Genomic DNA, 26,641 nt, shown 5'->3' with positions numbered 1-26,641 from the left:
AATGGCAGTTTAAAATCCTGCAACTAACAGTTCTAAGTATATGAGGCGCCACACGCGCCGTCACAGTTGGGCTCTGTCAGACAATCAAAGTTTGTTGGGTTTCCATAAGTAATAGCAGAAACTTGAACTTCCAAGGGTAAGAAATGGGCTGTCAAAATATCTAGGACACCTGAAGAGGCAATGAGTGAGGCAGATAGCCTAAAATAATACATCATATAGTGAAGATAGAGTTTGTTGGTGAAGAAGATGAGAGGAATTATCTTTGTCGCTGTGAACTGTTCTAACCCACTTGTCATGTTTACATCACATTTTACTACAAAACAGGGATTATCTTTCACTTACGAAGTCTAGACTTGTTACATTGCATGGATTACACTAGTAGTGATGAGTTCTGGATATGTGTGTCATTTTGATTGTTCCACATATGTCTTGCATCCTTTGTTAATGGAACAGGGAATTTTCAACTGGCAGTGTCACTACATTATTCTTATGGTTCATCATATGGTGGGGAAAATCTTGATTGCCTGACTTTCTCCACCATCAACCCAGGGTGTATTGAGAAAAATAGTCACCTCTTAAGCAGGCTACATAGTGACAGCATTTCCGCATAACATTTCAGTTTACTATAAAGTATAGTTTCATGACATCCAAGGCACAACTTCCTGTTTTCTCTGAACTGGGTTGAAATAGGTGGTATTTTGGAATGTTTCAACTGAAATATTTTTTGTTGCCTCATGCAGCAAATGGTTGATCCTGCTTACAACCGGCACTTAAGAGCGCAACAGTCATATTACACTGAAATTATCATCTTGAGACCACTCCAGGAACACAAACCAACAGGTTTTCTGGCATATTCCTTTCATCCAAAATAAATAAATAGGCATCAATTTACTTGGAAGTGCCTTCTGTGATTATACTTCACCCAGAAGCCTTTTATTTACGGTGCACGCTAATGTACTGTTATTTTTCTTGGTTTACCAGTTGGGAATGCAGTTAACACGGCCAGATTGCCCACCTACTTATAATCAGACCCTGTCATTTGGGAGTTGACTGAGACTGTTGTTGCTGCTGCACTACTACTTGTAGGTTTGGAAGAGCTATTTGTAGCAATCTGGCGTGTTGAGTCAGAAAACAAGATGAGGATAAACCAAGTATATAATGGGTGTTTTGCTGCAGTCAGCAGACAACTGGTTATTGCTGGATCAGACCAAAGCTCTGTAGTCTTCTTACATTGACAAACCTAATGGCTCTAGAAAAACCTATAAGCAGAACTTGAATCCAGCAATGATTTCTTGGAATTCTTCCCCAAGAGCTTAGAGGCATTGTGAGTAATAATGATAGTTCAATTCCCTTTCTTATCCTGTTTTTCATTGATACCAGAAAGGTTGATATTGTTCACTCACAGTGCAATCTTGTAGGCACCTACTCAAACATAAGTCCTGTTGAGTTCCACCGACTTTACAGCTGGAAAAGTGGTATTGCTGAAGTATAATGTTGACTGTTGTTGAAACTCAGATATTACAGGGCTCTCTTAAGAGGCCAAGTCAGCAAAGGTACGGTGTGTTCAGTGTTTAGGAAATATTGATACACTACAAAAATAATAACTGGAGAGATACTTCTAGTTAACTTCCCTCCCTGAGATGCATTTGAATATAAACAGGGTTGGGGTTTTTTTCAAAATATGAGGAGAAATTCAAACATTTCGCACTTTATACTGGTGTAACCAGTTGGATTTGTGATAATCTTCATGTACAAAACCTGAGCCAATACACTAACATTACATTATGTTCCTGGCATATCCATTCAGAGGAAGCATTTGAGCATCTGATCCCTTGTAATGCCATTTGACAAACCTTGCCCAGTTCCCTCTTAGTTTGTTAGTAGCTGCATGTATATTCTTAGCATGCTCTGTTGAATTAAAACATCGTATCAGAGAACTATTATGATCTTTCCAGTGCATCCTTTTGGATTAAATATTCAGTTGCCATAGGAACTGACTGCAAGGGGTACATGTATCATTCAAGACCTTGTTCTGTGAATACAACTTGCTGCTTTTCTATTTAGTTTGTTAGGTAGTAGCTTTTGGTGATGTTTTTCAATTGATGCTGGATGGCCTTGGCTATTCTTCCATATGTTCAAGTGGATGGGAAGAACTTTTTAACAGAGCAACCGGCAGTTAATAGGGCAACATCAGGAAGACCCCAGAATATGCAGATATTTTAATTTGTCCAAGATGTCCTAAGGGATAAGTGAAAGTGCTTAGAGGCATTCATGTATACTTAAAGATTGCAACTAGAAGCTCTAACACAATTTCTACAGCAAAATATATAATATAAATAATATTATATTTATATAATATAAATATATAATTATAATATTGGTTGGTTCTCATGTTGGTCTATCAAAATCCGAGTTTCAATGTTTCTATTAAGATGTTCTTATTTCAACTGATATAAAATACTGATATATGGTACTTCTACTTTCTATTACCTAAATTTAGTTGGTAGCACCAACTAAAGTCGACCCAATAAATCAATGAGATTTATGTGGGTGTTGGCTTGTTGTTCAGCAGTTGTTACAATGAGACTGACAATGATTGCAATTATATTACTAATTTACCTTTTATCTTTACTAATCTGTTGATTACCTTTTGATTACCTATTTGCAATTTTGCATTTCTCCTCTTAATCTCTTTCTTACTGATAACTCAGTGGTTTAACATAAACTATTGTATGTGAAATGTTCCATCCTTGGTATCTCTAAACAAAGTTGTTTTTATAGAAAACATTTATACGTACCAAACTCTTTGGGTGGCTCTCACAACAAAATCAAGCAGTACCAAATACTCAATAAAGCAATGAATAATGCTGTCACAGCAGACGATAGTAAAAATAATCAGAAGAATGAAACAAATGGAGATCAGTGTAGGTGACATGCAAACAGTCTAAGATAATGTCTTTCTGGGATGCCGAAAGGATATCAAATTTGGCTCTAGGTAAATCTCCCTGCGGTGAGGAGTCATTTGGAACAAATACGACTGATCTAGATGAGCTCTGTCTGGTTCAAAATCAAGTACATACCCCATTTTCAATCTTTTGATAAGAAACAAATTACCATGAAGAAAGAAAGCAACAAAACATTTGTGGAGATTGCTTAAGAAAGGTAAATTCAGATGCCTTTTTGAAAGTATTAACTCTCAAAATTGTGGAGGATTTGAGAATTTGTGGCGAAGCAGAGAAAAGCATGGTTGCACAGAGGCAGCTTTCAGCTCTAGATGATGTTACACAGCTGAGTAAACATGCCTTTCCAATTTTCTCAAAGAAATGTGGAGATCCATAATGAGTCCAGAGTCCATTCATTTTCAGAAATTCAAATAAACATCTCACCTTCAAGGGAACTCAATTTGTCTGAGGTGGCAAGAGATTGTCAAGGGTACAACCTTGTATTATTTATTTATACTATCACTGAAGGCTTGGGTAATGGCAATATTTTAAATTCAAGGTTCATTAAACTATCCTGCTGTTCCCCCATAATTTTTCCCCATCATTGCTTCCTGAAAGAGCAGGTCTCCCTCTGGCAAGTTCATTGGCACTCCTGCTTGTTGCCCCATCAGTCATTTCACTATCATCCTAGCCTTAAATTTTGTGACCGTGTCCTAGTGTGGCCTGTCCCAATCACTTATATAAACTGGATGCAAGTCACCAGAAGGTATTTTCTTCACACCAAAGCAGGTTTGAAGAAACCTGATCACAGGGTTGTCAAGAGTACTCTGGTCAACAAAAGGCACAGCAAGATTGATTGCATCGGAGGAAACTCATAGCTATATTCAATGACATAGTTGTGTTAGTCTCTTTCAGTACAAAAAGAATATAAAGAAATCCTGTACCACCTCTGAGACTAACTGTGAAAGAGGAGTGTCTAGCATAAACCTTTGTGGACTCTAGTCTACTTGATCTGGGTGACATTTCTGTAGACAGAATATCACAAAGCAGGTGGAGTATGAATTCTAATAAAAATGCAAAACATGTCAGAATGGAAAAGGGTTAACAAGTTCAGTCTTAGTGATGGTTGTGAAGAGTTCTTGCAATAGTGCATTGATAGAGGTACAGGACCAGTAAGGTGTTACGTACCAAGAAACCATTGTCTCTGTTCAGACCAAATAGACTAGAATTTGTGGCTATATCCAAATTCAGCTTGTTTTCTTTCCAATCTCCAATCTTTTTGCTCAAGGACTGCTGCTCAGAGATTTGAGAGAGAACATCCAGGAAAGCTGGAGTGCAGCTGGTTTTGAGTGTCTGATTTGGGTCCTTTACCCCAGGGCTTCTTAAACTGTGTGTCCCAACCTGAAATTGAGTTCCCTTAGCTCAGTGTTTCTCAACCTGGGGGTCGGGACCTCTGTGGGGGTCGTGAGGGGTCACCAAAGACCATCAGAAAACATAGTATTTTCTCTTTGTCATGGGTGTTCTGTGTGGGAAGTTTGGTCCAATTCTATCATTGGTAGGGTTAAGAATGCTATTTCATTGTGGGTGAACTATGAATCCCAACAACTACAACTCCCAAATGGCAAGGTGTATTTTCTCCAAACTCTACCAGCCTTCGCATTTGGACATATTGATTATCTGTGCCAAGTTTGATCCAGATCCATCATTGTTTGAGTCCACAGTGTTCTCTGGAAGTAGGTGAACTACAAATCCAAAAGCTCAAGGCCAGTGTCCACCAGACTCTCCCAGTATTTCTCTTGGCCATGGGAATTCTGTGTGCCAAGTTTGATTCAATTCCATCATTGGTGGAGTTCAAAAGGCTCTTTGATTTTAGGTGAACTATAAATCCCAGCAACTCCAAAATTCCCAAATGACAAAATCAATCCCCTCCAACCCCACCAGTATTCAAATTTGGGCATATCGGGTATTTGTGCCAAATTTGGTCCAGTGAATGAAAATACATCCTGCATATCAGATATTTGCATTACGATTCATAACAGTAGCAAAATTAAAGAAGTAGCAACGGAAATAACGTTATGGTTGGGAGTCACCACAACATGAGGACCTTTACTAAGGGGTCGCGGCATTAGGAAGGTTGAGAACCACTGCCTTAGCTCAATGTTTGGGTCCTGAAAAAATTGGCAACAGTAAAAGTGTTCTGAACACCACCTAGTGGCTGTTTTAGACATTTACACAAATTTGTTGTGCAGGGTTTACCGTTGGTTCTGCAGAACTTCATATAACTTCTGCTTCAGAAGTACCTGAGAAACCTTTATGTGAACCTGGGTATAAAAATAAATATTTTTATATAAAATAGGCATAAAACTCAAACATTTACTGATAACAAATCAGCATTTGCAAGGCTGGCTAAATAGGCTGATTTTCCTTTTTATGAAGTACTTCATAAGAAGGAAAATCAGCCTATTATCCAGCCTTGCAAATGCTGATTTGTTATCAGTAAATGTTTGAGTTTTATGCCTATTTTATATAAAAATATTTATTTTTATACCCAGGTTCACATAAAGGTTTCTCAGGCCAAAAGGGATCCTGAGGGGAAAAGTTTAAGAAGCATTGTTTTATCCTCTACTGTAGAGATTGCCTTGTTCACCCAGCATACCTTATTCACCACTCCTTAAATTTCCCCATGATAGCATTACTTTTTACTCTTCTAAAATTACCCGAAAGTGATACTTACCTCCTCATCCATCACCACCTGCTTCCACCTGCCATATCAAGAATGACTTCGGAGAATTTCATCATTCTTGTTCAAGAACACAAAGAGAAAACTCAGTTCTGAATGTTGTGCTTGGAGGGAAGCATAGTTTTGTCATCGCATTGCCATCAGAAAAACTGTCATGTGAGGTGGATTTTTTTTTTTTTTACTATTAAATGTTATAAAACTCCTTTATCAGTAATTGGGTAGAATTGACGCATGGTGCTACTCTTCAGAAAATGGGATTATATTTTTCTGCTCTTGGCTATGGATATACATATTTTCAGGTATGATGGTCAAAGTTCATCTAGATGTTTTGGAAGTGTATATGGACTAATCATCTTCATAGTATCTGCCTAACCAGTAGGGAGGAGAGCTATCTACATTGCCTTCAGCTAACCAGAGAAAAAACAGAATATACATTTAACTAACAAATAAACAATATACAAAAGATGCAAAACATATTAAGATTAAGCTTTTAAGATGTGGAACTCACTATGCAGAAGAGCATAGGAACATGTATCCAGGATTACAGTAATCTGGTCATTCAGTTCTCTTTCTCCCTTCTAATGATGTTTATGTGAATAAATAAAGCTGCCATTTTCCACATATTTCTAATTTACATACTACAGTCTTACGCACACTGGGGTTTGTAATTCATGCTTCATATATACCTAATAGACTATATTTCTTATGGGTTTAATCATCATCATCATCATATATTTTATTTGTTACCTGCCACTTCTCATGGCTTGAGGTGGGGAACAAATATGTTAAAATACACAGATAAAATAAAGAGCCATAAAATGAATATATTACAAAATAGAACAAAGTTTAAAATGTATTGTTGAAGGCTTTCATGGCTTCACAACCGCTGAGGATGCCTGCCATAGATGCAGGCGAAACGTCAAGAGAGAATGCTTCTAGAACATGGCCATACAGCCTAAAACAACGCAAAGTTTAAAATACCAATATTAATAAAATGTAAATTTAAAATTCATAGTTTAAAATTGACTGGGTTGGTCTGCCAGTAGTCTTCAGTTTTGTCTTGTATTCTGTCAGCTCATTCAGGTAGGTCTTTACACAGTTTTCTCAGGATGGTCTATTTAAAGGTCATCTGGGTGACGGTTGCCAGTCGTATTCTGGCTTGTTGGAATAAGCTTCTTCCAGAGGACGGGAGAAGGTGATCCTGTAGGTAACATGCACCCAAATCATGTAGAGCTTTAAAGGTCAGAACCAACACTGTATTTTGCCCAGAAGCTAATTGGCAACCGGTGGAGTGAGTTTAGTATAGAAGTAATATGCTAATTCCTAGATATTTCCATAACCAATCTGGCTGCAGTGTTTTAAATTAACAGGAATTTCTAAACTTGGTACAGAGGTAGCCCAATGTACAGCACATTGCAGAAGTCCAATCTTGAGGTAACCAACACCTCCACCTCCATCTTAAGGTCCTCCAGCTGGCATGTCATCTGAAGCTTGGGAGCAAGCCTACTGACCGTCATCGCATCTACCTGAACTGCTCTTTGGATCCAGGAGCAGCCCCAAGCTGTGAACACAGTCTTTCTTGGGGGAGAGTAATGTGATTCACAACTGGTTGACACATCCCCAGCCTTAGGTTAGGACCCTTAATATAAAACACCTTCTTATCTGGATTCAGTTTCAATTTGTTTTACTTCGTTAAGTCTTATCACTTCCAGGAATTCATTCAGAGGGGACACGCTATCCTTAGCTAAGATGGTTATTGAAGGCATGGAGAAATATACTTAGTTGTCTATGAGCTGATAGCAGTTTTCAGACACATAACAATACACTACACAATTAAAACGGAATAAAAATTATCCTCCCAGCCAGAGAGATAAAGCCCAGCTGCTGGTGAGCCTGTTCTGGGTTTCCTCTCCTGGCAGAAGGTGCCAACTCTCTCAGGCTTCGGCGGACCCTAGTTTATCTGCCGGCTCCTCAGCTGGGGAAGGTGGGATGTGCTGGTGAAGTTTGGTGAGTCACACACAGCTGGTTGTGGGCCTGAGTCTACAAGGAAGCAGGGTTACATTTGCTAGGGACTAGTTAGGGATCAATATGATATTGACAATTGTCAGAAAAATAGTGGAAAGACTTCATTGGAACAGAGATAAATGCAAAATTAATAAATGGCTTTAATATTATCCAGTTATGTTCCTGTGTGTGTTTTTGCTGCTAAATTTGTTAGAATTCAGTCATATTCCTCTATTTCCTTCAAAATCGGTCTTGACAAACCCAAGGAAAACCCACCAAGGGGAAGAGAAATCAATGTGACACTCCTCATTGCAGAGAGCCAGCCACCTGCAGCCTGAACTCATCTTGATTAGCTTCCTGGCTTAGGTCCATTGCCACTTAATTGGCTGCCAATATTTTTCCTAATGAAGGATGATAGATGGAGCCCTGCACTTGCTTGGAAGGTAGAACCAATCAGAGACTGTTTCGGTGGTATGTAGGAACACCTGTTGCAGTGTGGTTATCACCTATCATCATTCACAGGTTAAGCGGCAAGACAGTAATATCTTATCACAGGGCAACATCACTTGTCACAAAATGTCTATATGAAAGGCATTACTGTATGAAAAGCTCCATACAATTTGTGCATTGTTTTCTCATGTGTAAATGATTGCACAGGTGTGTGTACTGGGAGGCTCCAGTTAGCCACAATTTTTAAACATATGTTACAAAACAAAACCTCTGCTTGTGTAAATGTCTTATGATTATAATTAAATTGCACATTTCTAATGTAGGGTAAATTCTTGGATCTCCTACCATGTCCAAGAGGGCTGGCAACAGTGAAAAGCAGTCATTCTGCAGTTATTTATTTATTTATTTATTTTATTATTTGCACTTATTGACCGCCACTCTCAGCCCGAAGGCGACTCGTGGCGGTGTACAGAACATAGAACATAAAGACAACAGTTACTTCACCCTCTACGTTTGCAGGTTAAGCATTTGTGGATGTAGGTATTTACTACCTCCTCTACTGCTGGAAGTTAGCCATAGAATCACAGTGGAGGACCTACAAATGTCTAGATCCTCTGGCAGAAGTTGCCTATAGAATTGTGCTAAAGCAGCAGTTCTCAACTTGGGGGTTGGGACCCCGGGGGGGGGGGATTACGGGGGCGTTTCAGAGGGGTTGCCAAAGACCATCAGAAAACATATTTTTGATGGTCTTAGGAAACCATTTGGCAGAGAAGGCTGACGATCTCCCCATCTGTCCTTCTTTTCCTTTTTGGAAACAGATGGCAAATCCTCCTACCAAAAGCCCTCCTCTGCTGTGATTGGCCAGCCTCTCAGCCAAGGGGAGGATTGTTTCTGAGACTCCAAGCGGGGAAGGGAGAGCAGGTGTGCTTGCCGCATGGCAGCATGGTGCACATGTGCAGGCAAGGAAGGATGTGAGAGAGTAGAGAGAGGCTCGCACCAGCGAATCCCTTCAAGGCATGGGGGTTCTGTGTGGGAAGTTTGGCCCAATTCCATCATTGGTGGGGTTCAGAATGCTCTTTGGTTGTAGGTGAACTATAAAACGCAGTAACGACAACTCCCAAATGTCAAGGTCTGTTTTCCCCAAACTCTATCAGTGTTCACATTTGGGCATGCTGAATATTCGTGCCAAGTTTGATTCAGATCTATCATTGTTTGAATCCACAGTGCTCTCTGGTTGTAGGTGAACTACAACTCCAAAACTCAAAGTTAATGCCCACCAAACCCTTCCAATATTTTCTGTTGGTCATGGGAGTTCTGCGTGCTAAGTGTGGTTCAGTTCCAAAGTTGGCGGAGTTCAGAATGCTCTTTGATTGTAGGTGAACCAATAATATTACAATATAATGGTGTAGTACACTGTAGTAATATATAATACTAATATTGTACTATGCTAATAATTTAATATTGTGTGTGTGTGTGTGTGTGTCTTGTAAGCCACTCTGAGTCCCCTTCGGGGTGAGAAGGCCGTCATATAAATGTAATAAATAAATAAATAAACTATACATCCCAGCAACTACAACTACCAAATGACAAAATTGACACACACACACCCCCAAAAAACACCCCATCACTATTCAAATTTGGGTGTATCGGGTATTTGTACCAAATTTGATCCAGTGAATGAAAATACATCCTGCATATCAGATATTTATATTACAATTCATAACAGTAGCAAAATGACAGTTATGAAGTAGCAACAAAAATAATTTTATTGTTTGGGGTCACCACAACATGAGGAAATGTATTAAGGGGTTGCAGCATTAGGAAGGTTGTGAAACACTGTGCTAGAGGACTTAGAAACATGATTCTATGGTCAGTGTCCTCCAGCACAATGCTGTGCTCAACTTCCACTGGAGAACCTAGAAATGCTTAAACGTGTATTCTCTCAGATTTATATTCATGGATACTTTCATGGGTACTCTGTGCCCCTAATTCCCACAAATGTGGAGGGACTATTGCATTTGAAATACATAATGGCATGTTCCAGATCACTGCTTCTTAAACTGTGGGTCCCAATTCCAAATGGGGTCCCCTTAATTCAAAGTTGGGGGTCCCAAAGATTTGACAACAGTAAAAGGTTTTTGAATTTCACTTAGAGGAAGTTTTAGTCATTTACACAAATCTGTTGTGCAGCTCTGCAGAAGATGCATCAGCTGTATTGTGTAAAAAAAGATAAGCCTGTTCACCAAGCCTTGCATATGCTGATTTGTTTTAAGTAAATGTTTGATTTCTATGCATATTTTATATACTATATACCCAGAGTCACGTAGCGATTTCTCAGGGTATTGCAACAGTCTAGCAGATCTGTTCAGTGTAGCAATAAGAAAAGGATTTGGCATTTAACCTCTTGAAATTAAACCAGGTGTTAACTTCAATAGCTCAGTCTTATCAGAGCTTTGCTGGAATCACAGATTGTGATAAGATACACTTGTGTGTCCTGTATGACCTTGGGAGCCGGATGGTGGTTGTGTGGGAAAGTTTTCTTTTCCTACATATCAGAAAACAATGCAGCCTTGATTGGTGCCTGTTCATTTTAGTTTGTTTATTTCCCTCTTACACCTTTTTTCAGACATAGGACATGCTTATATTTCCCCTTCCCTTACTGGGATATCCACTCCTAGCCAGGTTTGTGGAGCTAGAAATTTTTGTTCTGTTGTTGCATGCTGTAATTAACTTTTTACATTCTTGAAAATGCATTTTCCACTCCTTTCTCTTTTTTTGAAGGACTGTGGTTTTGATATGGTAGTGACCACTTGGACCTATGAAGGTCAGCAATCATCAAGTAGTCACTTTGCACTGGACACCATGTTCATCATCTGTGTGTTTTAACATTATTCTGAACAGCATTAAAACAAGGTTATGTTTTTAAAACTGTTTAAATCCTCTGCTCTTGAATACGTTCCCCCTTGAGATTAAGTGGATGTATGTTCTATGGTGGACACTATTTTGCTTGCTGCCCTATAAACACAATTGATGTAGGTATCATGGGAAATATAAAATAGAAAGCACTGTGGCTTTCCCCCCTTTACCATTGGCTTTTTTTTTTTAAGGAAAAGAAACCCCCCTGCTCTACTGTGCTTGCAAGGTAAATTTGCCTGCTGAAGAGGAGACCTACTTGCTTCCCTTTCCAATTCACACCTTGAAACACATCCTTTCTAGTCCATGCACTGGGATGTTGTTCTAGATCCTATTTCTGGGATGCTGCCTTTCAAAAGGATTCAAGATTAAGAATTAAAGCAGACTTGTCCAACTTGCAGCTCATGGGCCGCATTCAGCCCAAGAGAGCTATGATTGTGGCCCGATACAAAATTCTAAACTTATTTAAAACATTATGAGATTGCTTTTTTGTAACTGGAGTGTATGGTTTTTGAGTGTAAACTTTGTAGATTACAATGGAATTGAATGGAATAATCAGAGTATGTTACATACACAAATATTAGGTATCATTTGTAATTTGCATTATCATTGCAAAGAGTTCAGCCAGCAGACTTTGATGATTTTAAAAGACTGTCCAAACAGGACAGAGTGTAATTAGGATTATTATGTGAGGACCTTTTTGCTTATCTATAGTGGTAAATCTCAAAAAAATATTATGAACAGATCTACTTTCTTTTTCTTGCTTTTCTTTTTGGCACATCGGCTATCATATGTGTGGCACAAGACAATTCTTCTTCATCCAATGTGGCACATTGGACATTAAAGTCATGCTGTGGCTCATTTCTGAAGAAGTCTTAGCCTTCCATTCCACACCTCAGTTTAGGTGTTGGTCTATTATTCTCTCCCTGGGCAGGTGAGTGAATGTGCACCTCCTTGGGAGAACATGTGGCTTTATTTGTTTGCTGTGTTTGTAAAATGGCTTAGGTTTGGCTTTAAAATATCTGCCTTTGGGTTTCCCAAAGAACGATCTGTTCTATTAGGCTGAGCAGTAATTGGACTTGGAGATTTGTGCTATTGATCAATTGGCATGGGTTCAATTTAGCTTAAAAGTTGTGTTTGGGATTTTTAATTGAAGTGATTAATAACTCTCAACAGTCAGGTGGGAATCAATATGGATTTCAAGCAACACAGAGTATGTTTTCCTGTACAATGTGACAAATTGAAACTGTACAATTACTTTATAAATAGAAGGGTTGTGTGTGTTTTTTTACAGGACAACATGTTGACCTGAATATTGGATAATGCTGGATGGGGAGGGCATTTGTTTCAGTTGTCTTAAAGGGCATGTAGACCTCATAGTCCTCTGAGAAACATTCTGTCCATGCTGGAGGAGGCCCTCCTTGGTAAATATAAGACACGGTTGTATCTCTTGGTGTTGGGCCTATGGACTGCCTCTTACGTCATTGGTAGAGAGCCAGTTGGCATTCACTTAAGAGCAGGACTGAAAGGATTTAGCCCTGCTGTGTGTGATCCAACATTAGAGCCCTAGATTAAAAGCCTGCATGAAACTTCCAATCTCATTACAGAACCAGCATCCACCGTGGGTGTCTGGGCTGAAAATCCTTCTCGAGCTCTGCCTTGGAGGGCTGCCAAGAGCTGCCTTAGTAGGCAAATGTAGTGTGGCTTTAACTTTCCAGCAGATTTAAACAGCAGTCCTTGCCCTTTATTCCTTGGCCCCAATCCATCATCCCAGGGTTTATTTCCATTCTGGTTGGGGGTAGCTTGGTGTGTTGTCATACATGCTTACAGCTAATGGGCCCTAGGATAGAGCCTGGCAGGCTCAAGAAAGCAAACCATCCTATTAGAGAGCCATGAAAGCAGCAAATCATCCTCCATTCAATTCAGCATTAATGCTGTCAGGATCATTCGTATTAAAGAAATTATCGCTCTTTGTGCTGAACATTTCCCCAATTTTATTGGGAAACACAAAGAGCTCTCTCCCTGCAATGCTTTGATTTCATAGAAATATTTTCCAAGGAGACATTGGCCTCATAGCAACTTATACTGGTGTTGCCATCCATTTACCTGCCCATGTGTTTTTAATTGTTTGTTGATTCAAAAGTAATCTTGTAAATAAATGAGATTAGAATATGGCGGATCTTAATTACGGTGGAATTCAAGGCACTTTGCTGAATTCTTATTTCAGGATTTCTAGTACAAATGATTCAGAGCCCACATATCAAGCTGTACATATAACTCAGTAAAGTAAACAGAGTTTCATAGAAGCAAGAAGTAAGTATTTGAACCTGTTTCATGCATTTCGTTTGGGAGGTTGTCCATAATGAAGACACCCTCCCATTTGAAACAATGCTGTCATCCAATTTAATCTACTGAGTTGTAATCAATTAGTCGATGAAATCTCCATATTTTCATGCTACTAAAACAATTATTTTGAAAAGGAAAAGGCTTTTTGATGGTACATGTAAATACCACAGCTGACACTATCTTAGAAGAGAACATCTGCAAATTTTATAAATATTTATGCTAAAAAAACAAGTAACTTTTTAAAGTGCTGCAAGATTAAGTACCTCTGAAAGCAGGTTTCAGTCTATTAACCAATTAGTCAAATGAGGGTTGCAGCACAGCGTAAAGCTGGTATATTTCTCCACTGATCTTTAAGCCAAATGTTCCTGCACTGTTACATTAGTGCAAGCAGAGAAGTTCTCAAGATGGCCTGGGACAAAAACACATTCTCAGCTTAATTCACCTTGGAGGGTGGCTTTCTGGCTAAAACAATGCTTAGCTCTTTGAGAAGAATACTTGGATGCAAATGTAGCAGAAAAAAGCAAAAAATATCATGAAAAAAACTTGGAATTATGTTGTTTCAAAACACGAGTTCTGTCAAAGAGGAACACACAGGTAGATATAGAAACAGATAGCAAAGATCAAGCCTCCAGCTCTTTGCCACAGATTCTCTCTTCGAGAGGCTTGAAGGCTTGTTACAGCCCCAGCGTACAGCAATCTAGCAGGTTAAATGACTTGGGCAACACAGTTTATTAAAACTGGCAAGTGCTCGCTCCAGTTCTTTTCCTGATAGTCAAGGCTGTCAGAGAGAATAATTGACAGTGGCAGCTGTTCTGAGGGTGTTAGATGGTTGCAGAAAGATTTGACTTGACAGACAGCTCTGTACAAATGAACTGAAGTGATAGAGCCTGGATCTAAGTCAGGTTGCAGAAGGAGTTGCCTCTTGAAAGAGAGCAAAGGGACAGAGAGATACTTGCTAAGGGCAGCCAAAGTTTGGATGTGCTGATGCTGAGAACTGAAGAGCCTCCCTTTGCCCCAGATTTGTTTTTAATTCTTCCATTTTTAAAGCACAACATGCTAAAATAGGCATGATAGTCTCCTTATTTTTCCAAATGAAAGAATATGGTTTTGCAGTTTATGGACACATGCAATATGAACTTCCGGATTCATGTGGAGTACGTATGTTTCTCGGCTACACATGGATAATATCAAACCCTACTGAAATGTTCCAAGAATTCCATAAGGTCACACGGGAGGAGCTAGAAAATGCCTAGAGAAGACACATTTTGTCATGTGTGTACTATACAATCAGGAGTAGGCTAAATAGGCAAGCCCTGTACTCTGTCACCTGTGTATGGTGAATTGCTTCATCAGCTTTGCCCATTGACTACAGCTTCTTGAAATGTTTAATGTGAGTTCTTAATGTCATGTTTTGAGATTCTGCTCACTTCCCAGGCTCTGTGAATGGTGAATGAATGAATCTTGTTTCATGCATGTACACAAAGCATAATGTGGTACACTGAGCATATTACGCACTGCAATGTCCAAGTTGCATTTCAGTGTTTGATAATATAGAGTAGATGGTGCATGCATTCCTCTTGTTTTTCCAATAAACCATCCTGAGTCTCCTCAGAGCAGTGTTGGAGGATGTGATATACAGCATTTTATGGTAAAGAAGTGGTGTCTTCCTCATAAAGAAGCAGATGCATACTCCAGCAAATGTCTTTTCAGACATAAAGTGTACATCTGTCCTATGATGTGAAGGAATACGAGTGTGTTTTCCCGATTCAGTTGAATGTACCATTGCATAGAAGTCATTGAGAATAGAACCGGATGTGCAGTACCATTTATGGGAAGGCTAGATCATTCTTCTCCAATCTCAGCTAGGTCATTAGTGACACTCTTGCTTAGCTTAAACCACAGGTCACTATCCCATAGGAACCTGTCCAGGAGCTGAACTCTTCAATAAACATATTTCTCTTGTTTTCCTCACATGTGGAGCTTAGAATAAGGTCCTTTTCTGTGATTGTAATGATGTTTTCCCCATTGGAACATCTCCCCAAATCTTGTGCTGCCCAATCTGCTTGTTGTATTTGGACCTGGCCAAGTCAGTTCTATGTACCTGGACTTTTAGTGCTGTAATTTCATGTCTCAATTGTTAGCTCTCTCTCCATACAGATTGTTTTTGTTTTGGCATCTAGTACAATTTATTTCAATGCTGTATTGGTGTGTTAGCATTGTAGGTATCCGCATGTGTTTATCCCCCTTGCCCTTTTGTCTTTTGTTGTTAATCTGTTGCGGGGGGATGGTAGTTGATGCTCTTGTCTTGAACCATTCATGAGTTGCCATATGTACAACTAATGGTAAAAACATGCCATTAAAAACAAAAAATAATGTAATTTCTAGTTATTTACCAAGATCTTGAGTGGGCACACATACTTAACTCTTCATTCTTTTTGAGTGGGAAAAATAACCTTGTTTCTGATTTGGAACATGTTCTAGCTCACTGGGGGCCCTTCCACACAGTCCTATATCCCAGAATATCAAGGCATAAAATCCCACCTTATTTGAGTATGAACTTAGATAACCCAGTTCAAAGCAGATAATGTGGGATTTTCTACCTGGGTATTCTGGGATATAGGGCTGTGTGAAAGGGCTATGAGTCTCTTGATGGGACTTGATCTAGATGACGCGGTTTTGGATGCCACTTGTAAAAGCACATTTTAATCTTTCTTTGCTGAGCATGAATGTCACAAGGATACATGCATTAACAGTTTTGAAATGGTCAAGTGTTGAAATAAAAGGAATCAGGATCAGGTTGGGCTGTGTGTAATGATTGATATCTGGGGGTTGGAGGTGTTCAAGTATTTCTATATTGAGATAGCCCTTCATCATTTGTTAAAGGCCTGTCCTTCCCTTACATACCTACTATACAGGCCTGTAGTGAGGGGGTGGTTTTAGGGGTTCAACCCCCCCCCCCCAAATGTTTCAGATTTTTTTAAAAAACCTGGTTTACTCATGAATTTTAACTGGTTAACCAAATCCCCATGCTAAGTCTATGAGATGCAAAAAATTAAGAGTCCCTCCAGAACTGTAAGCACTATCTCAACTGTAAGCACAATCTAAATTGACAATTTATTCACACTGTCATTACTTGCAGCAATAGCCGATGTAGTGAAGCAACCAAGTTGGGGGTGTGTGTGTTGAATGCTCTCATTAAGGAGGCCAGACTTGGTGGAGGTTGTTGACAGGGGTGGAGCTGCAGGCTATTGAAGGTTGCTCTGCCCCCTGCTGTGCTCTTTGCTTCAGCGTGAGCTAAGAGGCAGGTTTCAACCCCCCCCCCCGAAATTTTCAACCCTCCCCAAATTTTTAACCCCCCCCCCCCGAAATTTTCAACCCCCCCCCCAAACCCTCCCCGAATTTTTTTTCTGGCTACGGCCCTGCTACTATATATCTATTCACCTTACCAAAGCAAAGCAAAAGTTAGTGTTTTTCACCCAAAATAAACTAGGAAGGTTGGTTAGAAAAGCAAAGTGAGTGTGCTAGTGGGGGTAAAGTTGTTTCTGGTGAGATGAAGGGGAAAATGGCTTTCAGTGTAGCTCATCTGAGATGCAAATCATTGTAAATGTCAGATGCCTTGCAAAAGGAAGAGCTGAGCTGACGTGAGTTCAGCTTTAATTAAGGTTGAGATATTGGAGCTGACTGTTGAGTCTTAGGCAAATTGGCTCAGCCTGTTATGTGAGGAAGGGAAATTAACTACTCTAGAATTTGGTAAAAACAAACACATTTCTGTCATTGGAAAGTTCCAGCACAAGGTGGCGAATCTCATGCTTGTTTCTCTTGGGGGCAAAGGCCAGTGATGTAAAAGTTTAGCAATCATGTGCCAGGGATGAGCCTATAACTCACGTTTCTAGAAGCCCAGAAGAAACACTGACGCAGTCAGTCATTGCTTCTGTTGTTCTGAAAAATAAGAGATGCAGTAGCATTGGAAAACTGGATTTTTAAAACAATATGTGGAAAAAGTATTTACAAAAGTGCTTGTCATGTCAGGTGCTAAGAAATTACAGTAGCATATCTTCTGAAATCGGTAATTGATTGTTTCCCCATTACAGAGGCATACATTACAAATGGTGAAAGCCAAATGCTTTCAAGTTACAATATATTGGTGGAATGATTCGTTACTGCAATGCCTCCTAAACTAGGCAATACACTAGCCATAACCTCTTGTTGAACCTAGAAATATTTCCCTAATAGGACTAACCTAGCACTTCCGAGAACCATGCCCCAGAGCAATAGGGACACAACGGTGGTAGCCTTAACAATTCCTCCTATTCCAATTTATGGTGATGATGTGCGCCAATTTGACTTTGTTTATGTGCTTCTGAGAAATCAAACCTTCATTTGACATGCATTATTGCAGATGCAAGGAAAATGGAGTCAGGGTCAATATAAATGGAATTTGACTGTCAATCCTGCTATGATTAGTACGACATCTTTACACATTCAGAGGGACATCTGATGTGGCCTTTTCTGGCATCATATCAATAGTATAGCGAAAAGCTGTTTTTTGGTATTTTGTCACAAAAGAGTGCCTTCACATATCTCCCATAGACAAAACTGAACTTCCTTAGTGTTAGGAATAATTGACTCTGCATATAAAATAAGGACCAGGAGACTTTTGGACTTGTTCAAATGACTTCTGTTTGGTGTAGATTTCCTTTCTATAAGGCTACATCACATATTTCAAAATAGCAAATTTCCGTTCATGTTCCATGCTTTGCATATTCCAACTCATTTATGTTTACCAAATGTCTTCATTTGGAATTGCAGTTCTTATTTAATTTCCTTGAGCTAATTTCCTAATGGAATAGTGAATTATTAATAGAAAGAATGAATGTTTGCACCCCAACAGTTCAGAAAGCTAAGTGTCAGCTTCTAGTAATAAAGCTTCAGTATCTAGAAGAAGAATTAAAAAAAATTAAAAATGGAGCCTGCAATAACTCACGAAGACATGGTCGTTGGTGCTTCCAAATTTGACAGGATGTTTTTGGTTATTGGATCCAAGCGAGCCAAATCGAACACGGTTTGTGTCCTTTTTAAGGGCATATGCCGCGGCAATAAAAGCCGCAAAGAAATCTTTCTTTGTGGCCACTATTGCGTCTGCAAAGAACCATCCAGCCGAGCTGTTCCGAATTGTCAGAGGCCTTTTAAATCCCACCACCCAAAGTGGGAACCCTGACAATTCGGCTACTCACTGTGAAGCTTTCGCTCAGTTCTTTGTAGACAAAGTTGCTTTGATCCTTTCTGGTCTGGATACCATATTAATGGCAATCTCTGAGAATATAACACGAGCACCTGCTTGTCCAGTTTTGATGGATTCATTTCAATTGGTGAAACCTGAGGATGTGGACAAGATACTTGGAGGAATGAGGCCTACCACGTGCATCCTAGACCCCTGCCCATCCTGGCTTCTAAAGGAGGCCAGAGGGGGATTGGCTGAGTGGGTTAAGGTGGTGGTTAATGCCTCCCTTCGGGAAGGCAAGATTCCAGCGAGCTTAAAACAAGCTATAATAAAACCGCTGTTGAAAAAACCATCACTGGACCCCACTAAATTCGACAACTATCGGCCAGTTTCCAATCTCCCCTTTTTGGGCAAAGTCCTGGAACGTGTGGTGGCCTCACAACTCCAGGTATTCTTGGAAGACACGGATTATCTGGATTCGGCACAGTCCGGTTTCAGACCGGGACATGGAACTGAGACAGTCTTGGTCGCCTTAGTGGATGATCTGCGCCGGGAGCTCGACAGGGGGAGCGTGTCCCTGTTGGTGCTGCTGGACCTCTCAGCAGCCTTCGATACCATCGACCACGGTATCCTTCTAGGACACCTCGCGAGGATGGGACTTGGAGGCACTGTTTTGCAGTGGCTCCAGTCATTCCTAGAGGGTCGATCCCAGAAGGTGTTACTGGGAGACACCTGTTCAACCCTACAACCTTGTCTTGTGGGGTTCCTCAGGGTTCAATATTGTCTCCCATGTTGTTTAATATCTACATGAAGTCGCTGGGAGAGATCATCCGGAGTTTCGGAGTACGGTGTCATTTGTATGCACATGATGTCCAACTCTGTCACTCCTTTCCACCTGCTACTAAGGAGGCTGTCAAGGTCCTGAACCGCTTGGCCGCTGTGATTGGCCGCTGTGACAGTCTGGATGAGGGCGAAGAAATTGAAACTGAATCCAGACAAGACAGAGGTACTCCTGGTCAGTCGCAAGGCCAAACAGGGCATAGGGTTACAGCCTGTGCTGGATGGGGTCGCACTCCACCTGAAGACGCAGGTTCGCAGCTTGGGTGTGATCTTGGACTCATGGCAGAGCCTGGAACCCCAGGTTTCAGCGGTGACCAGGGGAGCATTTGCACAGTTAAAGCTTGTGCGCCAGCTGCGCCCGTACCTTGGGAAGTCTGACTTGACCACGGTAGTCCATGCTCTGGTTACATCCCGTTTAGACTACTGCAACGCTCTCTACGTGGGGTTGCCTTTGAAGACGGCTCGGAAGCTTCAATTGGTCCAACACTTGGCAGCCATGATACTAACAGGAGCGGCGCGCAGGGAGCATACAACCCCTCTGTTCCTCCAGCTCCACTGGCTACCAATTTGCTACCGGGCACAATTCAAAGTGCTGGCGTTGGCCTGTAAAGCCCTAAACGGTTCCCGCCCAAGTTACCTATCCGATCGCATCTCTGCCTATGAACCCACTAGGACTTTGAGATCTTCCGGGGAGGCCCTGCTCTCGATCCCGCCTGCAACACAGGCACGGTTGGCAGGGACGAGAGACAGGGCCTTCTCGGTGGTGGCCCCTCGGCTGTGGAACGCCCTTCCCACGGACATTAGATCGGCTCCATCTCTAATGGTATTTCAGAGAAAAGTGAAAACCTGGCTATTTGAACAGGCGTTTGAATAGGCAGTGCAATGAATATAGGAACAGAAGAACGGATGACGAGTTTGGATCATGTTTTCAGTTATGAGACGCCAATGAGTGGTTATTGATGTTAATTGCCTCATCTGTTATTATGTTAATTGTTTTTAAATACCTTGTTGATGTTATTATTGAATATTTGCTGCTACTGTTGTTAACCGCTGTGAGTCGCCTAAGGGCTGAGAACAGCGGTATACAAATAAAATAAGTAAGTAAATAAATAAATAATATTGCCCAAGAGCAGTGGCCAGTTTCTTGCCAGGGAACCCCCATGATCGGTTTGCCTACAGCAATCATAAGTCAGAACAGATTTGAAGGCATACAAGAAGGCACACTCACTCTCTTGGATGGGGAGAAGGTAACTGCCAGCAACAATCTATATAGCTACATCACCCATTCCTGGAGCAAGGCATACAGAAGAGACAAACAGGGTGTTTTGCATGGATGTGATGGAAGAGACGGCATAAAGTGCGTGTGCCTCTCGGTTCAATCTCTTCACTCTCATAGTAATTTGGGGGAGTTTGCAGCGTTATGACTTATGGCTGTTCTGTATTTTGGAGAAAGGCTGTTTGTTTGTTTGTGTGAGTTGAGTGGAAACTTGCTTGCTAAGGTTCTATTGTTCTTATGTGAATAGCTTCAGGTCATCTGCCTGGGCAACTGGTCTCAAGAGGAAGGGGCAGCAGCATAGAGGAAGTAGGTCATAGGCTGATAGGGAAGAACTTTCATTACTAGTTCCTGGAGCAAGGTCTACAGAAGCAAGGTGAACAGGAGAAGCAAACAGGGTGGGTGTTTAGCAGGGGAGTTTGAGGGGGAACCCTGGAATCCTGTTCCATTCTCTACTTAATTCTGCTAAAAATAAATAGTGAAAGAACTCATTTAGTCACCTGCAACAGCTGTAGTATGTTTGTGTTAGGTTCAGCATCTTGAGGCCCACATATCCACCCTCCAACATTAGGGAGGAAGAGGCGTTCTTGGATCCAGCAAGGAAAACTGTCTTGGAAGAGACAGGGGAAGTCTGAGGAGTTCACTCCCCAAACGCAGGAGGTAAACACTTGGAGGAAACTGATACCTAGAAATAGAAGGACCCGGAATCATTCTGTACATTAGAAGCTAGAGATTCCATTCATAGCTCTCTCCAGCCTCTGTGATGATGCAGAACAAGAATAGGTGCAGCAGTTCTTGTCCTCAGGAAATGTGCAGATGACCCTGAAAGAGTCAGCACACTGAAAGCCCCTTGCCAATCCTCCAAGGATACCTGTGGGAATGGTAGGGGACACTTTGCTAAGGGGAACAGAAACTCTGGTTTGCAGGTCTGACAGGATGACTTTGGAGTTGTGATGTATCAGAGAGGCTGACAAGGCTTGTCAAGGCCACAGACAGTTATCTTCTTCCAATGACACTGTAAGGCCTAGCCTTCAGGAAATCGCATGAGATTACAAGGCCATGGATAAGAAACTTGAAGGGTCTTGATGGCCAGGTCATCGTTTTGTCTTTCCCCCCAATTCAAGGATGTGGCCCCAGAAGGGAGAGAAGGATAATAGAAGTGAATAACTGGTTTCGCAGACCATCGGGTCTGATTACACTTCCTGGAGCATGGTTTGAGGTTTAATGAGATTGGGCTTCTGGCAAGGGATGATATTGAATATCATTTGTTTTATACTTTCAAATGAATTGGTAGATTTCCCGTATGTAAAAACTGATATAATTCTTCCATGATATGATTCTTCCGCTTGTCTTTAGGGAGAGGGGTACTGTTTCCTATGACTCCGAATCCACCTGTGGGAACCTTGTCTCCTGATATTTTGCTTAAGTGGATGTCTGTGATGAGGAGTGTTTTCATAGGAAAAGCATATTGTTAAAAAGAAAAGAAGAAATTAACAAATTCATGGGTTTTTTCCCTAAGCCCTCATACCCATGCTATCTTTAAATAACAAATTGCTGTTGGCTGATCGTCTCAGATCCTTTTTTGCCATCCTCCACAAATAACCAAAACCCCTCCTCAAGATGTTTTTGCCACAAAGGTTTTGCCTTATTTGTCTCATTTTCTAAGGTACATCCTCGAATGACAAGGCCGAAGTGAAAGCAGGAGGCATCCCCAAGGTGTCTGGGCTAGAGCGGAGTCAAGAACTCAACACTGACGTGCCCTTTGTGCTGCCACTCCACAGCCCCCCAGCAACCACTACCGTTGTGACTTCCAACTCCTCTGCACCCACCTCGAGTGCACAGGCAAGCCCTCTACTGAAAAAAGAGCCACGGATCTCAGTCCCGGCACCTCCCAGGCTCACCCCACAGCCTCAACTGCACTCCCAGCCTCACCCTCGGCCTCAGTCACAGCCTCAGCTGTTGCCCGATTTTCGGATTCAACCTCCAAGCCACATCCCACCTTCTCTCAGTTACCAAGTGCACCATCAGGTGGCCCACAACGGACTCAATAATATCAGGTGGGTAGTCTATGTTCACAAGGTGCTCTACTGCCTGAAATCCTCTAGTTTGAACACTGCAGTTTGGATTTTATGATGGTTTTTGAAACCTTTCCTCATCAAGTACATCTTGAAAAGTACACCCCCACTCATCCTCATTTTGCTTCCAGCAGTTTCAGTTAGTCATGGTGGTCTGAAGAAAACTGTAGACAATTCATACATTTTAAATTGCACCCTAGTGTGATGAAATCTCACACTGTCCCACCCTCACTGTGAAACATCCTTTTGTCCAGCATCTCCACACTATATACACTGACTGCCCAGTAGTAATTTTGAACATAGGTATGTATGTATAGGAAAAAACACAGTACGTATAGGGTTTAGTATTATCTCTAGTTTCAAGCCTCCACTAGGAGTCTTGGAGCCTATCCTACACCAGGGGTTCTCAAACTTTGAAAGCAGGGGGCCGATTCACTGTCCCTCAGACTGTTGGGGGGGGGGGGGGCGGACTATATTTTGAGAAAAAACATGGACAAATTGCTATGCCCACTGCAGATATATTATTTGTACTGCAAAAACATTAAAGAACAATACAGTATTGAAAATGATGAACAGTTTTAAGCAACATAAACTTACCAGTATTTCAGTGGGAATTGTGGGCCTGCTTTTGGCTGATCAGATAGTCAAGTTAATTCAGAATGTTGTTGTTGTTGTTGTTGTTGTTGTTGTTGTTGTTGTTGTTGTGTGACTTGAAGTTGTTTCAGACTTAGGATGACCCTAAGTGTAAAGTTTAGACCAGGGGCCAAGTAAATGACCCCTGTCCTACAGAGATAACAGGGCTGAGGGTACTATACCAAAGATTTGTGAGCTTGATGAGTGCCTGAAAAACCTAAAGGGCTTTTATTAAACACCCAGGAAATTTTCATGGAGTCCTGCCTTCGCTGAACAGTTCTCAGTCTTCACTTTAGTGCATAAATTTTAACCTTTAGAAGCAAACTATACAAACACACAGATCTACCATGCTAATTTCAATATACCGGTTTGGCTCAGACATTGAAAGGCAAGCTCTATATTATGTCAAGACAAGAAATTCTCATTTTTCACATGTTTGTAATAATCTGTGTCAATATGAGAACATGAATAGCTGACGGTAGTATTAAAAATGATAGGTGTACTAGGGGAGAGTAGATATTAGGTATAATATATGGAAAGGAAGCCCATTGAAAGCTTATGTTGGAATAAAAATGATGTTCTCCAGGGAATACTTTCCTAATTCAGGTTGGGAAAGCTCCATGAATTGAGATGGACACTTCCAGCAACTTGGGTAAACAATGTTTTGCTGTTGGAGAAAGTGAAGAAATAAGAGATTGAAGCCATATGTGGCTAACATCCCCAAAAGTATGGAGATTCTGGGATGAAATTCTATCATGGATTAAACAAATAGCTCTATTATTGATTTCTGTATTCGAAAGTGAGAATTAGAATCTGGTAAATAAAAATCTTATACTGCTCATGTTATGCGCCACAAGACTCGGCACAATGAAAACCTGGAAAACGTTAGAGCATCTGACAATAAAGAATTGGTTAAACAAAATATGGGCAATACGTCTATCAGAAAAGATAACATATAAAGTAAGTTTGGCAAAAGGAGAACTGAAAGAAGATCTATTTGATAGCACTTGGAAAACATTTACTAGCTTCATGTGTAAAGGCAATGTCAAATTTAAGCCACCAGAAGTCCAAGATAGATTGTGGTTGAGGAATTAATGGACAATTAATGGGGACACATGGCTCAAGAGCAATACGTGTGAAAAAGATCTTGGCATCCTTGTGGACAACAAGTTAAACATGAGCCAACAATCTGATGCAGCAGCAGAAACAAAAAGCCAATGGGATTTTGGCCTGCACCAATAGGAGTATAGTGTCTAGATCCAGGGAAGTCATGCTACCTCTCTATTCTGCCTTGGTTAGACCATACCTGGAATGCTGTGTCCAATTCTGGGCAACACAGTTGAAGGGAGATGTTGACAAGCTGGAATGTGTCCAGAGTAGGACGACTAAAATGATCAAGGGTCTGGAGAACAAGCCCTATGAGGAGCGGCTTAAAGAGCTGGGCATGTTTAGCCTGAAGAAGAGAAGGCTGAGAGGAGACATAATGGCCATGTATAAGTATGTGAGAGGAAGTCATAGGGAGGAGGGAGCAAGCTTGTTTTCTGCTGCCCTGGAGACTAGGGCACGGAACAATGGCTTCAAACTGCAAGAAAGGAGATTCCATCTGAACATTAGGAAGAACTTCCTGACTGTGAGAGCCGTTCAGCAGTGGAACTCTCTGCCCTGGAGTGTGGTGGAGGCTCCTTTGGAGGCTTTTAAACAGAGGCTGGATGGCCATCTGTCGGGGGTGCTTTGAATGCAATTTTCCTGCTTCTTGGCAGGGGGTTGGACTGGATGGCCCATGGGGTCTCTTCCAACTCTAGGATTCTATGATTCTATGTTACAATACTTATATGTAATGGATAAAATTAGAATAATATAATAATAATTTTGGGTTACAGCATAATCACCGTAAACATTTTACAAAATACACATATTCAATCATATTTCTACAAAATATTATAACAACAACAACAACTTTATTTATACCCCGCCACCATCTCCCAGAGGAGGTAACTGAGGCATCTGTCAGTCCCATCTTGTGGGGTTCATTTCGACTAGTTCAACCTAATGACGTGGACAACATCCTTGGGGCAGTGAGAGCGACCACTTGTGCTCTGGACCCTTGCCCTTCCTAGCTGGCTAAACTGGCCAGAGGTGGGTTACTAGATTGGTTTGTTTCTATAATTAATGTGTCATTAGCTCAAGGGAAATTTCCGTCCTACCTTAAACAGGTGGTAGTAAGACCAATTCTGAAGAAGGCTTCACTTGACCCCACTGTTCTGAACAACTACAGACCAATCTCTAACCTCCCGTTCTTGGCAAGGTGCTAGAGTGGGTTACCTTGGTTACCTCCACCATCTCCTTTAAAATACATATTAAAATACACAGAGCAAAGATTAAAACACAAGACGCGAGTTTAAAATTCATGATTAAAACGGACTGGGTAGGTCTGCCGGAAGATATAGGTCTTCAAATGTGTTTTAAATGGTATTTTTATAAATCTATGTAGGTAATGGGAGGGTTGGGGGTATAGATCTGGGAATAGAAGGTGCAATAAGACAATTGTATTATGTTCTGAATGTTTTGGCATTGTATAATATTTAAGAAAGAATTTTTTAAAACCCAATGTTTTCCTGGGAAACTTGCATGCATGTTGTTTTGCAGAATGTTATTATAATACTGATGTCTTTGTAATGGCTGTCTCTCTTCTCCCCCCCCCCCCCCCCCAACCCCTTGCCTTTTTTTATTTCCGCAGTAGAAGCAGCAGTGCCAGTAGCGCAACAAGCATTAGTCTTCCCAAACATCTCCCACTCTCACCTCAGATCCCTCCTCATCATCCCTCTGGTCCAGTTTTACCCCTCTCCATCTCTAACCTTGCTGCCTCGCATTTCCCTCTCCGATCTCAGTCCCAACACCAGCATCATCCGGCCATGTTTGCCACCCCTCCTACGCTACCACCTCCTCCAGCAATACCCACCAACAGCCTTGTGATCCCAGGTCACCCTGCAGGTAGGTTTTATCACCCCACTGGGTTTCATACTAAGATTGATCCCCTTTTCATGCAGTGTAAGACTGTCAGGCTGAGTACGTAGATAAGGAGAGGCAAAACCAGAATGCCAACCATCCACTCTAGTGGGGCTTTCAAAAGCAGAAGGGAATCTTATTGTAACTGGTAAGACATAATGAACCAGATGTCAAAGCCAAGTGGCGTAATCTTTACTC

The 26,641-nt window shown here is 41.1% G+C and overlaps 1 protein-coding gene across 12 annotated transcripts in view; it reads left to right on the top strand.

The window, feature by feature from the left end:
* The window catches only part of FBRSL1 (fibrosin like 1), an 843,044-nt gene that overhangs the window by 782,941 nt on the left and 33,462 nt on the right, over positions 1-26,641 (top strand). For 11 of the 12 annotated variants that reach the window (XM_060785678.2, XM_060785683.2, XM_060785677.2 and 8 more), the window contains exons 7-8: positions 22,396-22,786; positions 26,175-26,428. In XM_060785678.2, coding sequence (XP_060641661.2) covers positions 22,396-22,786; positions 26,175-26,428 — 645 coding nt within the window. The remainder of the gene's footprint in view (positions 1-22,395; positions 22,787-26,174; positions 26,429-26,641) is intronic. The other variant, XM_060785676.2, reaches the window with a different exon arrangement.

Source organism: Anolis sagrei, chromosome X, assembly GCF_037176765.1.
Source record: "Anolis sagrei isolate rAnoSag1 chromosome X, rAnoSag1.mat, whole genome shotgun sequence".
Lineage (NCBI taxonomy): Eukaryota > Metazoa > Chordata > Lepidosauria > Squamata > Dactyloidae > Anolis > Anolis sagrei.
This window is presented reverse-complemented; position numbering and strand designations above follow the sequence as displayed.